Raw genomic sequence first — 15,141 nt, 5'->3', positions numbered from 1 at the left:
GGAGAAAGTGCTCCCTGGGCTGGGTGCAGTGGCTCAGGCCTGTAATCCCAGCTCTTTGGGAGGCTGAGGCGGGCAGACCACTTGAGGTCAGCAGTTCGAGACTGGCCTGACCAACATGATGAAACCCGTTCTCTACTGAAAATACAAAAAAAATTGGCAGGTGTGGTAGCGGGTGCCTGTAGTCCCAGCTACTCAGGAGGCGGAGGCAGAAGGATCACTGGAGCCTGGGAGGTGGAGGCTGTAGTGAGGCGTGATTGCACCACCGCGCTCCAGCCTGGCCGAAGGAGCAGGACCCCGTCTCAAAAATGTTATAGCCACGCTCACGCCTGCAATCCCAACACTTTGGGAGGCCCAGGTGGGTGGATCACTTGAAGTCGGGAGTTCAAGACTAGCCTGGCCAACATGATGATGCCCCATCTCTACTAGAAATACAAAAATTAGCTGGGTGTGATGGCACACGCCTATAATCCCAGCTACTTAGGAGGCTGAGGCCGGGAGGCTGAGGTCGCCGTGAATCAAGATGGCAACAGTGCACTCCAGCCTGGGTGATACGATAAGTGACACTCCATCTCGAAAAGAAAAAAAAATCAGACACACCTGGGTGGGCCCCAGCAGTGTGGTCATCAGGGCCTCTGGGTGACTCCGATGCCCACCGAACCTTAAGACCCAATGGTCCTTCTGTGACCTGCCTCATATTTAGCCTGCACCCTCCACTCCTGTCGGATCTGCATTGTATTTTATTTATTTATTTTTTTGAGACGGAGTCTCGCCCTGTCACCCAGGCTGGAGTGCAGTGGCGCAATCTCGGCTCGCCGCAACCTCCGCCTCCCGGGTTCAGGCAATTCTCCTGCCTCAGCCTCCCGAGTAGCTGGGATTACAGGCACCCGCCATCACACCTGGCTAAATTTTTAATTTTTAGTCAAGATGGGGTTTCAGCATCTTGGCCAGGCTGGTCTTGAACTGACCTCATGATCCACCTGCCTCGGCCTCCCAAAGTGCTGGGATATCTGCATTTTATTTTTTATTTTTGAGATGGAGTTTTGCTCTTGTTGCCCAGGCTGGAGTGCACTGGTGTGATCTCGGCTCACCGCAACCTCCGCCTCCCAGGTTTGAGCAATTCTCCAGCCTCAGCCTCCAGAGTAGCTGGGACTACAGGCGCGCGCCACCACACCTGGCTAATTTTTGTATTTTGGGTAGAGACGGGGTTTCACCATGTGGGCCAGGCTGGTCTCAAACTCCTGACCTCAGGTGATCCACCCGCCTCAGCCTCACAAAGTGCTGGCATTCCAGGCATGAGGCACTGCGCCCGGCCGGATCTACACTGGAGACAAGCAGCCCAGGTGATGGCGATGCCCGTTTAGAGGAGCCCACTCTGGGACACACCTGTGGATGCTGTCACAGGAGCTGAGTATCCCATCTGTAGCCGGCAAGACCTTCAGTCTTCGTAGACGACCTCGGCTCGCTTCCTCCCATCTGGCCTCCATCACCGAAAGCCTGCACAGCCTCCTCCCACTTTACCCAGAACCCAGCCCAAGCATTCTAGAGACCTCCAGAAAGTTTTGGAATCACCATGGGGTGGAGAAGGGGGGGTTGGGGAGGTGCTGTCATCTCCTCCCAGAACCAGCGGCTTCTCCATGCAGCTTGGTGAAAAGCGTGTATTTTTAGTATTGACAGGGTTTCACCGTATTGGTCAGGCTGGTCTCAAACTCCTGACCTCAGGTGATCTGCCCGCCTCCACCTCCCAAAGTGCTGGGGGCAGTGTTTTTCTCTTTTGCTGGATCAGTGCTTCTCAGTGGGGGCAGTTGTCCTCCCTGGGACACAGGGTGATGACGTCTGGGGACATCTGTGGTTGTCACGACTGGGGCGGGTTGAGGGGGGTGCTCCTGGCATGGAGTGGGTGGAGGCCAGGGACGCTGCTCAGCACTCTGCAGTGCCCAAGATGGCCCCTCCCCAGAGAACGGTTCAGCCTCAAATGTTCACAGTACAGAGGAGGAGAAGCTGCACCAGCCTATTTTTAAATTTTAGATTCAGGGGTACATGCCTCCCTCCGTTCCCTCCCTCCTACCCCCCCTTCCTCCCTTCCTCCCTCCCTCCCTCCCTCCCTTCTGTCTTACTATGGTATCGAGAGCAGCCTAGCCAACGTGGTGAAACCCTGCCTACTAAAAATAAAAAAATTAGCTGGGCGTGGTGGCAGGTGTCTGTAATCCCAGTTATTCAGGAGGATGGGGCAGAAGAATGACTTGAACCCAGGAGGTGGAGGTTGCAGTGAGCCAAGATCGCACCACTGACATCAGCCTGGGCAAAAGAGCGAGACGCTGTCTCAAATAAAATAATAAATAATAAAAAGGCTGGATGTGGTGACTCACACCTGTAATCCCAGGGCTGAGGTGGGCGGATCACCTGAGGTCAGGAGTTTGAGACCAGCCTGGCCAACATGGTGAAACCCCATCTCTACTAAAAATACAAAAATTAGCAGGGCGTGGTGGGGCATGCCTGTACTCCAGCTACGTGGGAGGTTGAGGCTGGAGAACGGCTTGAACCCGGGTGTTGGAGGTTGCAGTGAACCATGATCGCGCCACTGCACTCCAGCCTGGGCGACAGAGCAAGACTCCATCTCAAGTGAATACATACATACCATTGGCATCCACGACGTGGCCTCAGAAATTCAGGACAATTCTGCATGGGGCAGCCAGGGGGCGCGCCGGCCACGGCCTCTCCCTCGGGCACCCATGTGCACCCACAGCTACCAGGGCTGCAAGGGACAAGGCGTGGCTCCTCCTGCAGCCACTCCAGGCCAGAGCCTAGGGACCCACTCCTGCTCCTAGTCAAACTGGGTCTCCTTTCAGAATGACAGGGAGAAAACGACCTCCGAAGCCGGGATGTCCTGCCGGGTGCTCGTGCTTTGATGGAGCTAAGAGGATGCAGGCGGTGGACCCGCGAGGCAGGCTGGCCCTGCGATGCCTGTGGGAAGCAGGGTCATTGACGTGAGAGCCTGCAGCCTGGGCGCCCACGGACCCGCGAAGCCCACCAGAAACCACCAGTTCTCATCAGCTCATCGTTGTCCCAAGCTCAGGTCGACCCGGGGAGCCCCATTCCTCCGTCTCCCACTCTGTGGTTAATTATGTTTTTCCGGCCGGGCGCGGTGGCTCACGCCTGTAATCCCAGCACTTTGGGAGGCCGAGGCGGGTGGATCACGAGGTCAAGAGATCGAGACCATCCTGGCCAACATGGTGAAACCCCGTCTCTACTAAAAATACAAAAATTAGCTGGGCATGGTGGCGCGTGCCTGTAATCCCAGCTACTCAGGAGGCTGAGGCAGGAGAATTGCCTGAACCCAGGAGGCGGAGGTTGCGGTGAGCCGAGATGGCGCCATTGCACTCCAGCCTGGGTAACAAGAATGAGACTCCATCTCAAAAACAAAAAACCCAAAAACCAAAAAACAACAACAAAAATACCTTTATATTTCAATGAATTTTCTTATGCTCTTCACCTAGATTTGCTTATTCTTAACATTTTCCCAGATTTCCTTTTTCTCTTCTTATGTGTGTGTACATGTGTATAATAATTATTTTTTTGCTGAACAATTCAAATAAAAGATACAGACATTGTGTATTGTGTATCTCCTAAGAACAGGGACGTTCTATTGCATAAATACGGTATAGCTGTTAAATTCAGGAAATTAAGCAGTACTGAAATATACAGTCAATATTCAAAGTTTGTCAGTTGCTTCTTTTTTTTTTAATTATTATTATTATTTTTTGAGACGGAGTTTCGCTCTCGTTACCCAGGCTGGAGTGCAATGGCGCAATCTCGGCTCACCGCAACCTCCGCCTCCTGGGTTCAGACAATTCTCCTGCCTCAGCCTCCCGAGTAGCTGGGATTACAGGCACGCGCCACCACGCCTAGCTCATTTTTTGTAATTTTTAGTAGAGACAGGGTTTCACCATGTTGACCAGGATGGTCTCGATCTCTTGACCTCATGATCCACCTGCCTCGGCCTCCCAAAGTGCTGGGATTACAGGCGTGAGCCACCGCGCCCGGCCTTCTTTTGTATTTTCATGATTACCTTCGTGGATTGAGACTCTTTTCTTATATTGGTTCTCCTGTGGATTGCTTATTCATCTCCCTTCCCATTTTTATTTTAAGATGTTTATTTTCTATCAAGGGCTCTTCTCATATAGTATCAACATTTTTCTCCCAGCCTGTCACTTGTCTATTAAACCTATTCATGGTGTCTTTTTCTAGGGAAGATTTTTGAAATACCCAATGCAGTCAAATTTGTCAGATTTTTTTAAAAATAGAGGGTCTCGGCCAGGCGCGGTGGCTCACGCCTGTAATCCCAGCACTTTGGGAGGCCGAGGGGGGTGGATCACGAGGTCAAGAGATTGAGACCACCCTGGTCAACGTGGTGAAACCCCATCTCTACTAAAAATACAAAAAATTAGCTGGGCGTGGTGGCGCGTGCCTGTAATCCCAGCTACTCGGGAGGCTGAGGCAGGAGAATTGCCTGAACCCAGGAGGCGGAGGTTGCGGTGAGCCGAGATCGCGCCATTGCACTTCAGCCTGGGTAACAAGAGCGAAACTCCGTCTCAAAAAAAAAAAAAAAATTAGAGGGTCTCATCATTTTGCCCAAGCTTGTCTCCAACTCCTGAGCTCAAGAGCTCCTCCTATGTCAGCCTCCCAAAGTGCTGGAATGGTAGGCATGCATCACTGTGCTGGGTTTTTTTCTTGTTCTTTTTTTTTAGATGAAGTCTCACTCTGTTGCCCAGGCTGGAGTGCAATGGTGCCATCTCGGCTCACTGCAACCTTCGCCTCCAGGATTCCAGCAATTCTCCTGCCTCAGCCTCCTGAGTTGCTGGGATTATCGGCATGCGCCACACGCATGTATTTTTAGTAGAGATGCGGGGTTTCACCCTGTTGCTCAGGTTGATCTCGAACTCCTGACTTTGTGATCCATCTGCCTTCACCCCCTCCAAAGTGCTAGTATCACAGGCATGAGCCACTGCGACTGGCCTGTTTTATTTTTTTAATTTTTATTATTATTATTTTTTTCTATTGCACTCTGAAGACGCCTGCTCCTACATAGCCTCTGGTGTATAGAAGGTTTTCAAAATCACGTACTGAATGAATCAACAGCAGAAGCTCATGTAGCTCCTTCTCTGAGCAGCCTGAGTCTCCAAATAATCATGAATAAATATCCCACGCTATGAATTCCGCTGAGGAAGGAATCGTCCTGTGGCGTCTACCTGGTGTGCTCCTGACACAAGCCATCTTTTTCTTGTTGTGAGTCATGGAAAACCAGAAACAGTCAGATCACTCTGTGTGTCATAACAAAAATAGCCGCCACAATCCACGTGTTCCACGTGGTGAAACCAGCTCCACGCAGGCAGAAATGGCATTAAATGCTAAGAACTTGTAGGTATCTCATTTATAGCCTCCGTGAAAGTGAACTCCATCTTTTGACACCTTCCGTCTCTGTGCCTCCTCCATTCTTTCCTTTTTTAGTGAGCACCAGAATCCATCCAGTGGCTCAGGCGGAAAACTAGAAGTCATCCCCGACACCTCCTTCTCCCGCCACCACCCACACGGACAAACCAGTGCCAAGTCCTGTGGATTCAACCTCCAAAATATTTCTCAAATTCACCCACTGTCCTTTCTCTCTCCTGTCAATGCCCTCATCTAAATTACCATCAAGCCTTTTTTAAAAAAAAATAGAGATAGGGTCTCACTAGGTTGCCCAGGCTGGTCTCAAACTTCTGGACTCAAATGATCTCCCTGCCTTGACCTTCCAAAGTGCTGGGTTTCCAGGCGTGGGCCAAGGCACCCGGCCCAACTCTTGCCTGGAGGACTCTGAAGCAGTCTCCCTGCTTCCATTCTTACTTCTCTATAATTCAGCCTTTCTTTACACACGAGTCAAAATAATCTTAAGATGTAAAATTAGATGACAACCGTCACGTACTTAAACCCCTTCAATGAATCACACTGCGCTTACGGTAAAATTCAAATTCCATAGCTCGGTCTATGGGATTATCCGTCATCTCGCATCTCCTCACTGCTCAGAACGTCCAGCCAGGCTGGCTTTCCAACTCGTCAAATGCGGGAAGCCCTACTCCATCTTTTCATCAACTATCCTTGTTCCTCTCTCTACCTCTCAGTTCATCATCATCATCATCATCATTATTATTTGAGATGGAGGCTCACTCTGTTGCCCAGGCTGGAGGGCAGCAACCATGTCCAGCTCGTTTTTTTATATTTTTGGTAGAGACGGGGTTTTGCCACGTTGGCCAGGCTGGTCTTGAACTCCTGACCTCAAGAGATCTGCCAACCTCAGACTCCCAGAGTGCTGGGATTACAGGCATGAGCCACCACGCCTGGTCTCAGTACATTTGACTTGGCTATTTCCTGCACACAAGTCGCTCTCTTTCTTTCTTCACAGCACTGGGTAAACCTGTAGTTTTTCTAGTATGAATATGGATTAGTCATCTATTGCTGTATGAAAAATTATTCCCCAAATCGCCACCAGGCATGGTGGCTCATGCTTGTAATGTCAGCACTTTGGGAGGCTGAGGTCGCAGGATTTCCTGAATCCAGGAATTCAAGACTGGCCTGAGCGGCATAAGGTAAAAAATTAGCTGGGTATGGTGGCACATGCTCCCAGCTACTCAGGAGGCTGAGGCGGGAGGATTGCTTGAGCACAGGAGGTCATGGCTGCAGACAGCTATGATTGTGCCACTGCACTCCAGCCTGGGTGATGGGCCAGGACCCTGTCTCAAAATACAAGCAAACAAACAGAAAACTAAGTGGCTTGAAACAGCAGGTGTTATCTCAGGTTCTGTGGGTGAGGAATTCAGGTACAGTTCTTTTTTTTTTTTTTTTTTTTTTTTTTGAGTCGGAGTTTCGCTCTTGTTACCCAGGCTGGAGTGCAATGGCGTGATCTCGGCTCACCGCAACCTCCACCTCCTGGGTTCAGGCAATTCTCCTGCCTCAGCCTCCCGAGTAGCTGGGATTACAGGCATGCGCCACCGTGTCCAGCTAAGTGAGTCCCTCCAGCATCTTAGCTTGCTTCGTCAAGGCATGCAGGCTGAGAAGGCAAGAGACAGGCTCTGCTGGCAAAATAGAAGTCAAAATCTCTTACAGCCTAATCGCAGAATGATAGCCCGTTAGTTTGCCATTTTCTATTTGTTAAAATTAAGTCATGAGGCCAAGCACAGTGGCTCAAACCTGTAATCCCAGCACTTTGGGAGGCCAAGGCAAGAGGATCACCTGAGGTCGGAGTTTGAGAGCAGACTGGCCAAAATGGTCTACTAAATTATAGACCTCTCTACTAAAAATACAAAAATTAGCTGGCGTGGTGGCAGGTGCCTGTAATCCCAGCTACTCAGGAGGCTGAGGCAGAAGAATCGCTTGAACCGGGAGTTGGAGGTTGCAGTGAGCCAAGATCACGCTATTGCACTTCAGCCTGGGTGATAAAAGTGAGACTCTATCTCAAAAAAATTTTTTTTCTGTACAGATGGAGGTCTCACTGTGCTGCCTAGGCTGGCCTTGAACTCCTGGACTCAAGTGATCTTCCTGCCTCAGCCTCCCAAAGTGCTGGGATTACAAGCGTGAGCCACTGCGCCCTGCCAAGATTTGGTTTTTAACTTACATGTTACCTCCCATACTTATTTTTTCATGGTTTGAACATAACATCTTCCTTTTCGTTTTCTTTTTTATTTTTTTGAGACGGAGTTTCGCTCTTGTTGCCCAGGCTGGAGTGCAATGGCGCGACCTCGATTCACCGCAACCTCTGCCTCCCGGGTTCAAGCAGTTCTCCTGCCTCAGCCTCCCGAGTAGCTGGGATTACAGGCACGTGCTACCATGCCCAGCTAATTTTGTATTTTTAGTAGAAATGGGGTTTCTCCATGTTTGGCCAGGCTGGTCTCGAACTCCTGACCTCAGGCGACCGCCCACCTCGGCCCCCCCCCCCCGACGTGCTGAGATTACAGGCGTGAGCCACCGCGCCAGGCCAGCATGTACTTTCTTGGCAATTTTCCAGTTTGCAATGCGTTGTTATGAGCTGTAGCCACCATGAGGTACAATGTCTTGAACTTACCCCTCCTGCCCGTCCACAGAGATTTGCTGAAGGGATGAATCTGCTTCTTCAGCCGTCGGGAAGGGTCTGAGCATCGGGGACAATGACAGAGGAGCCGTCTCGCGTGGGAAATCTCTTCCCGTCCACTCCCAAGCCTCCTTCCAAGCGGGATTCAGCACCTGGCGCCCCTGGACAGCTCTGGAAACCAAACCCTGCCGGAACGTTTCCTAGCCGATCCAAGTTTCCCGCCGGGGCCGCTTGGTGGCTGCGCCCGCCGCTCAGCGGGAGGAAACCCCTTTCCAGCGCCGGTAGAAGAGGTGGAGTCGCGTGTGAGTGGCATGTCCCCTAGCCAATAGCACGAAAAATTCTGCCAGAGGCTCTCGGGGAAGCCAATGGGCAGGGGCGTGGGCGGGGCGTGGGTCAGCCGCGGGGAGCGGGGCCTCTCCGGGCCGCGTTTGTGAGGTCGAGACTGTGCGGCGGTTGAGCGGGGAGCGGCGCCGGTCGGGGGACGAGGAGCCCCCGAGAGGTAGGCGCGGGCTGAGGGATGACCCGGCGGGGCCGGGAGGCGCTGGGCGGCCGGTGGTCTGGTGGACTCTGCCCGCCGGTTAGCCGAGGCCGGGCTCCGGTGTCCAGCGGCGCGAGGCACACAGAAGGCGCTCACTTAGTGCCGATTGAATGAATGAGCCCGCGCCTTCCGCATCCCGGCCCGAGCAGCCTCCAGTTTGAGAGCGTGCAGGCCGCCCTCGCCTTCGCTGTACGAATGAGGCATCCAGATGGCGGGCAGGTCTTTATTAGGCGCCTGCTGTGTGCCTGGCTGTCTCCTCGCTCGGTGCCGCGGGTCTTGGGCAAGACCCACAGCCTGGTCCCGCCCAGCCCGCCGCCTGGAGGGAGGGACGACTTTCAACGACTTAAAAATCATGTCATTCCTAGTTTTCTCTGTAGCACAAAATAAAATAACACCAGGGAAGGGGGCGGGGAGGGCTCTGAGTGGAGCCTTCTGAGCGGTGACCCGAAGACCTGGATGCAGTGAGGGAGCCAGGCCGTAAGAGGCTCTTGGGGCTGGTGTCCGGGGAGAGAACCCAGTTGGGGAAGCCTCAAGGACAGGGGAGGAGCTGAGGTTCCTCCTAAGAACGGCGATATTTTGGGGTCCAGGGTGAAACGCACTCCACTTCGGCCCATTGCATCCTGGAATGCGGCCCCATCAGCGCCCACACGCTTCCCCTCGTCCCGGTGTTCAGCCAGCGGTTTTTCAGAATCGGGTCTGCACCAGGCCTTGTGGCGGGTACAGGGATTTGGTTTGGGGTGGGAGTCAGCCAGGCGCAGGGAGGGAGGCCCCCCCTTTTTATTATGATTATTTTTTTGAGGTGGAGTCTCTGCAACCCAGGCTGGAGCGCAGTGGCGCGATCTCGGCTCCCTGCAACCTGCGCCTCCCGAGTTCAAGAGATTCTCCTGCCTCAGCCTCCGGAGTAGCTGGCACCTGCCACCACAGATTACAGGCACCTGCCACCACACCCAGCTAATTATTGTACTTTTAGTAGAGAAAGGATTTCATTGTGTTGGGCAGGCTGGTCTCGAACTCTCAACCTCAGGTGATCTGCCTGCCTAAGCCTCCCAAAGTGCTGGGATTTCAGGCGTGAGCCACCGCGCCTGGCCCTGGGAGGCCCTTTGGAGGGGTCCTGGATGCAGTGAAGCAACAGAGAAGAAGGCGGCACTGCTGGAAGGTCAGGGGAGGGAGAGCAGGGTTCCAGGCAGAGGTCCTGAGGCATGAACGAGCTGGGCACAGAAGGGACCAGCGTGGGCTGAGGCGAGACGGGAGCTTGTTGTGCAGAATCTCAGCCTCAGGGTGCAAAGTTTAGGCTTTATTTGGGGGCATGGGGAAGCCATGGACCACCACCCTCCGAGAGAACGTGCTGCATCGCTGAGAGCGTTCCCTTTGCTGCTTGCTTTGGTAACCCCAGAAGTCAAGTAGGCTTATGTGACTTCTGAGCACTTGACATGCAGCCAGGGAGGCTGAGAAGTGGAAGTTTCGATTTTATTTATTTATTTTTGCTTTGTTTTTCAGATAGAGTTTTGTTCTTGTTTCCCAGGCCGGAGTGAAATGGTGCCATCGTGGCTCACCGCAACCTCTGCCGCCCAGGTTCAAGTGATTCTCCTGCCTCAGCCTCCTGAGTAGCTGGGATTATAGGCATGTGCCACTATGTCCAGCTAATTTTCGTATTTTTTCTAGAGATGGGGTTTCACCATGTTGGCCAGGCTGGTCTCAAACTCCTAACCTCAAGTGATAGACCTGCTTCGGCCTCCCAAAGTGCTGGGATTGCAGGCATGAACCACTATACCCTGGATTTTATTTAGTTTTGATGAACTTTTTTTTTTTTGAGACAGTGTATTCAGGTTCTCTAGAGGGATGGAACTAATGGAATATTAGATATATAAGTTAATTAATTATTACCTCACCTGATCACAAGGTTCCACACTAGGCCGCCTGCAGGCCTCAGAGCAAGGAGAGCCAGTCTGGGTTCCAAAACTCAAGAACTTGGAGTCCGATGTTTGAGGGCAGGAAGCGTCCCGCACGGGAGAAAGATGCAGGCGGGAGGCTGGGCCGGGCTCTCTCTTCACATTTTTCTGCCTGCTTATATTCTAGCCACACTGGCTGCTGATTAGATGGCGCTTACCCAGACTGAGGATGCGCCTGCCTTTCCCATCCCCTGATTCACATGGTAGTCTCCGTTGGCAGCCCCCTCACAGGCACACCCAGGATCAGTACCTCGTATCCTTCAATCCATTCAAGTTGACGCTCAGTATCAACTGTCATAGACGGGGTCTTCCTCTGTGGCCCAGGCGAGAGTACACTGGGGGGATCGTAGCTCCCTCCAGCCCTCAACTCCTGGGCTCAGGGTGTCCTCCCGCCTCAGCCTCCCAAGTAGCTGTGTCTGCAGGTGTGCGTCGGTACACCTGGCTACTTGTTTTATTTTTGTGGAGATGGGGTCTCCCTACGTTGCCCAAGCCTCAAGTGATCCTCCCACCTTGGCCTCGCAAAGTGCTGGGATTACACGCGTGAGCCACTGTGCCTGGCCTAGGTTTAGTTAACCTTTAACAGATACATGTGGCTAGTCGCTGCCCTTTTATATTTTTATTTTTATTTCATTTTTCTTATTTTTGGGGTATAAGCAAATCGCTGACCTTTTAGTTGGCTCAGCACTGGAGAGTTTTCTGTAGGAAGTGGTAATGTGCACCAAGTATGGGCACAGGGTGAGGTACTCACTGTGGCAGGCTCAGTCAACAGCTAATGCAGGCAAGGTACTCACTGTGGCAGGCTCAGTCAACAGCTAATGCAGGCAAAGTACTTACTGTGACAGGCTCAGTCAACAGCTAATGCAGGCAAGGTACTCACTGTGACAGGCTCAGTCAACAGCTAATGCAGGCAAGGTACTCACTGTGACAGAGTCAGTCAACAGTTAATGCAGGCAAGGTACTCGCTGTGACAGAGTCAGTCAACAGTTAATGCAGGCAAGGTACTCACTGTGACAGCTCAGTCAACAGTTAATGCAGGCAAGGTACTCACTGTGACGGGCTCAGTCAACAGTTAATGAGGGCAAGGTACTCACTGTGACGGGCTCAGTCAACAGCTAATGCGGGCAAGGTACTCACTGTGACGGGCTCAGTCAACAGTTAATGAGGGCAAGGTACTCACTGTGACAGGCTCAGTCAACAGCTAATGCAGGCAAGGTACTCACTGTGACAGGCTCAGTCAACAGCTAATGCAGGCAAGGTACTCACTGTGACAGCTCAGTCAACAGCTAATGCAGGCAAGGTACTCACTGTGACAGGCTCAGTCAACAGCTAATGCAGGCAAGGTACTCACTGTGACAGCTCAGTCAACAGCTAATGCAGGCCAGGTACTCACTGTGACAGGCTCAGTCAACAGCTAATGCAGGCCAGGCATGGTGGCTCATGTCTGCAATCCCAGCAGTTTGAGAGATTTAGGCAGACAAATCTCAAGGTCAGGAGATCGAGACCATCCTGGCTAACACGGTTAAATCCCATCTTTACTGAAAAATACAAAAAATTAGCCGGGTGTGGTGGCACATGCCTGTAGTCCTACCTACTCAGAAGGCTGAGGTAGGAGAATTGCTTGAACCCGGGAGGTGGAGTTTGCAGGGAGCTGAGATCTCGCCACGCATTCTAGCCTGGGCAACAAAGTGAGACTCTGTCTCAAAAAAAAAAAAAAAAAAAAAAAGATGGCAGGGCATGGTGGCTCATGTCTGTAATCACATCACTTTGGGAGGCTCAGGTGGGTGGATTGCCTGAGATCAGGAGTTCGAAACCAGCCTGGCTAACATGGTGAAACTCTGTCTCTACTAAAAGTAAAAAAATTAACTGGGCATGGTGGCAGGCACCTGTAATCCCAGCTACTCAGGACGCTGAGGCGGGGGAATCACTTCAGCCTGGGAGGCAGAGGTTGCAGTGAGCTGAGATTGCGCCACTGCACTCCAGCCTGGATGACAAGAGCAAGACTCTGTCTCAAAAAAAAAAAAAATGCCGGGCGCAGTGGGTCATGCTTGTAATCCCAGCTTATTTTGGGAGGCTGAAGCGGATCACCTGAGGCCAGGAGTTTGAAACCAGCCTGACCAACGTGGTGAAACCCCCATTTCTACTAAAAATACAAAAAATTAGCCAGGTGTGGTGGCCCATGCCTATAATCCCAGCTACTCGGGAGGCTGAGGTCAGAGAATTGCTAGAACCTGAGAGGCAGAGGTTGTGGTGAGCTGAGATCATGTCATTGCACTCGTGCCTGGGCAATAACAGCAAAACTCCATCCCCGCCCCCCCAAAAAAGCTAATGCACTAGTGCAGCCAGGCATGGTGCCTCATGCCTGTAATCTCAACAGTTTGGGTAGATCACCTGAGGGCAGGAGTTCGAGACCAGCCTGAACAACAGGGTGAAACCCTGTCTCTACTAAAAGTACAAAAATTAGGGCCGGGCGCGGTGGCTCACGCCTGTAATCCCAGCACTTTGGGAGGCCGAGGTGGGTGGATCACGAGGTCAAGAGATTGAGACCATCCTGGTCAACATGGTGAAACCCCGTCTCTACTAAAAATACAAAAAATTAGCTGGGCATGGTGGCGCGTGCCTGTAATCCCAGCTACTCGGGAGGCTGAGGCAGGAGAATTGCCTGAACCCAGGAGGCGGAGGTTGCAGTGAGCCGAGATCGCGCCATTGCACTCCAGCCTGGGTAACGGGAGCAAAACTCTGTCTCAAAAAAAAAAAAAAAAAAAAAAAATTATCCAGGCGTGGTGGCAGGCGCACCTGTAATCCCAGCTACTCAGGAGGCTGAGGCAGGAGAATCGCTTGAACCCGAGAGGCAGAGGTTGCATTGAGCTGAGATTGCACCGCTGCACTCCAGCCTGGGCGACAAGAGTGAGACTGTCTCAAAAAAAACAAAACTAACGCAGTTTCCCTGCCGTTCACAGTTGCTGGACTGAGTCATGAGCCCCCAGCTGCGTGGTTGGGCTCGGTAGCGCGTCTTGGGACTGGGGCGTGCGCCCACACATGGTCTGGCCCTGCGGTGACTGGAGCAGCCCAAGCCACCACCATGGTGAAATTGCTAGTGGCCAAAATCCTGTGCATGGTGGGCGTGTTCTTCTTCATGCTGCTGGGCTCCCTGCTCCCCGTGAAGATCATCGAGACAGACTTTGAGAAGGCCCATCGCTCCAGGAAGATCCTGTCTCTCTGCAACACCTTTGGCGGAGGGGTGTTTCTGGCCACGTGCTTCAACGCGCTGCTGCCCGCCGTGAGGGAAAAGGTAAGGGCCGCCTGGCTGCTGGCAGCAGCCCACGGCACCTATGGCCAGGGGACTCCGATGCGTTTTCAAACTGACACCAAGTTCAGCGGGGTGACGCTGTAAGGGTGACGGAGTCGGAAGTGGATTTGCTGTGTGATTGTGAGCTGGTTGCTTTCTGTCTCTGTGCTCTACTGGCTAAACATGGGGATCTGGACCAGACCTGGGATTCCCAAGTGGCAGCCTTGTTAGTTGTCACCTGATAAATAATCAGACCAGCCCACCCAGGTAGCACACACTCTGACCTGAAGCAGGAAAGCATGGCCCCTCTGCAATTCCTGTATCAGTCAGCTACTGCCGCGTAACAAATGATAGCCAACTTAGCATCTTAAGGCTACAGACCTTTATCATCTCACAGTTTCTGTGAGCCTCAGTCAAGGCGTCTCCTGGGCTGTGGTCTCATCTCAGCGCTCATCTGGGGCTGGGTCGGCCTCTAAGCTCACGTGGTTGTGAGCCGGGTTCAGTTCCTTGTTGGCTGCCAGACCGAAGGTGTCTGTTTCCTTCTGTCTGTTGGCCGGGGGCAGCCCTCAGCGCCTGGCCACGTGGGCCTCCCCGGCATCAGCAAATGGGGAAGATGGCCATGCCTCCCTGTGAGACAGAGGGCACGGTCTCATGTCCTGCAGAGACGGCAGGGTATCCCTTCCCCTCTGCCCCGGTGTCTGCTGGTTAGAAGCGAGTTCAAGTCCCTCCCATACTCAAGTGGCCAGGGCCTCACAGGACGTGGCTGTCAGGAGGCAGGGGCTTCTGGGGGCCGTCTTGGAGGCTGTCCACCCCAACTCCTGACAGCATCGTCCTCTGGTGACCTGTTCCTGGAGCTCCCATGTCAGGAGCCCGGATTGTGGGTCCCCGTGTAGGGCACACCCTGGCTGTGCTTGCTGGGCGATGCTGGGTAAGTGGCTTCCTTTCTCTGGGCCAGTGCCAGATGTGACAGTTGAGTTTGTGTTGGTGACATGCTTGGTGGAGATGTGAGGACTCGCTGTTCTTCCTCCCGGTGAAAGCGCAGAAGCCGTAAGCTCACCACTCCGCCCCGGCACCTCTTTTCCTCGTGCCTGGTGTCCAGAAAGGAAGAGCAGGGCTGTTGTCTGATGCGTCATCTGAGCATGCTAGTGTGGCGGGGGGAGTTCCAGGGCGGCCTCGGAGCTTCCAGCCCCGCTGTGCACGCCCTGTGCTGTTCCCTCCCCTGGAGTGTGGGTGGGGCTGGGACTCCCGTGGGTGTCACTCCTGCCATTGT

General features: G+C 53.0%; 1 protein-coding gene across 1 annotated transcript in view; it reads left to right on the top strand.

Moving 5' to 3' along the window:
• The first annotated feature begins 8,522 nt into the window (after nt 1-8,522).
• The window catches only part of SLC39A3 (solute carrier family 39 member 3), a 13,679-nt gene continuing 7,060 nt past the window's right edge, over nt 8,523-15,141 (top strand). The window contains exons 1-2 of the mRNA XM_002761568.6: nt 8,523-8,597; nt 13,543-13,874. Of these exons, the coding sequence (XP_002761614.3) occupies nt 13,665-13,874 (210 nt within the window). The 5' untranslated portion in view covers nt 8,523-8,597; nt 13,543-13,664. The remainder of the gene's footprint in view (nt 8,598-13,542; nt 13,875-15,141) is intronic.

The sequence above is a fragment of the Callithrix jacchus genome, chromosome 22, assembly GCF_049354715.1.
Source record: "Callithrix jacchus isolate 240 chromosome 22, calJac240_pri, whole genome shotgun sequence".
Taxonomy (NCBI): domain Eukaryota; kingdom Metazoa; phylum Chordata; class Mammalia; order Primates; family Cebidae; genus Callithrix; species Callithrix jacchus.
This window is presented reverse-complemented; position numbering and strand designations above follow the sequence as displayed.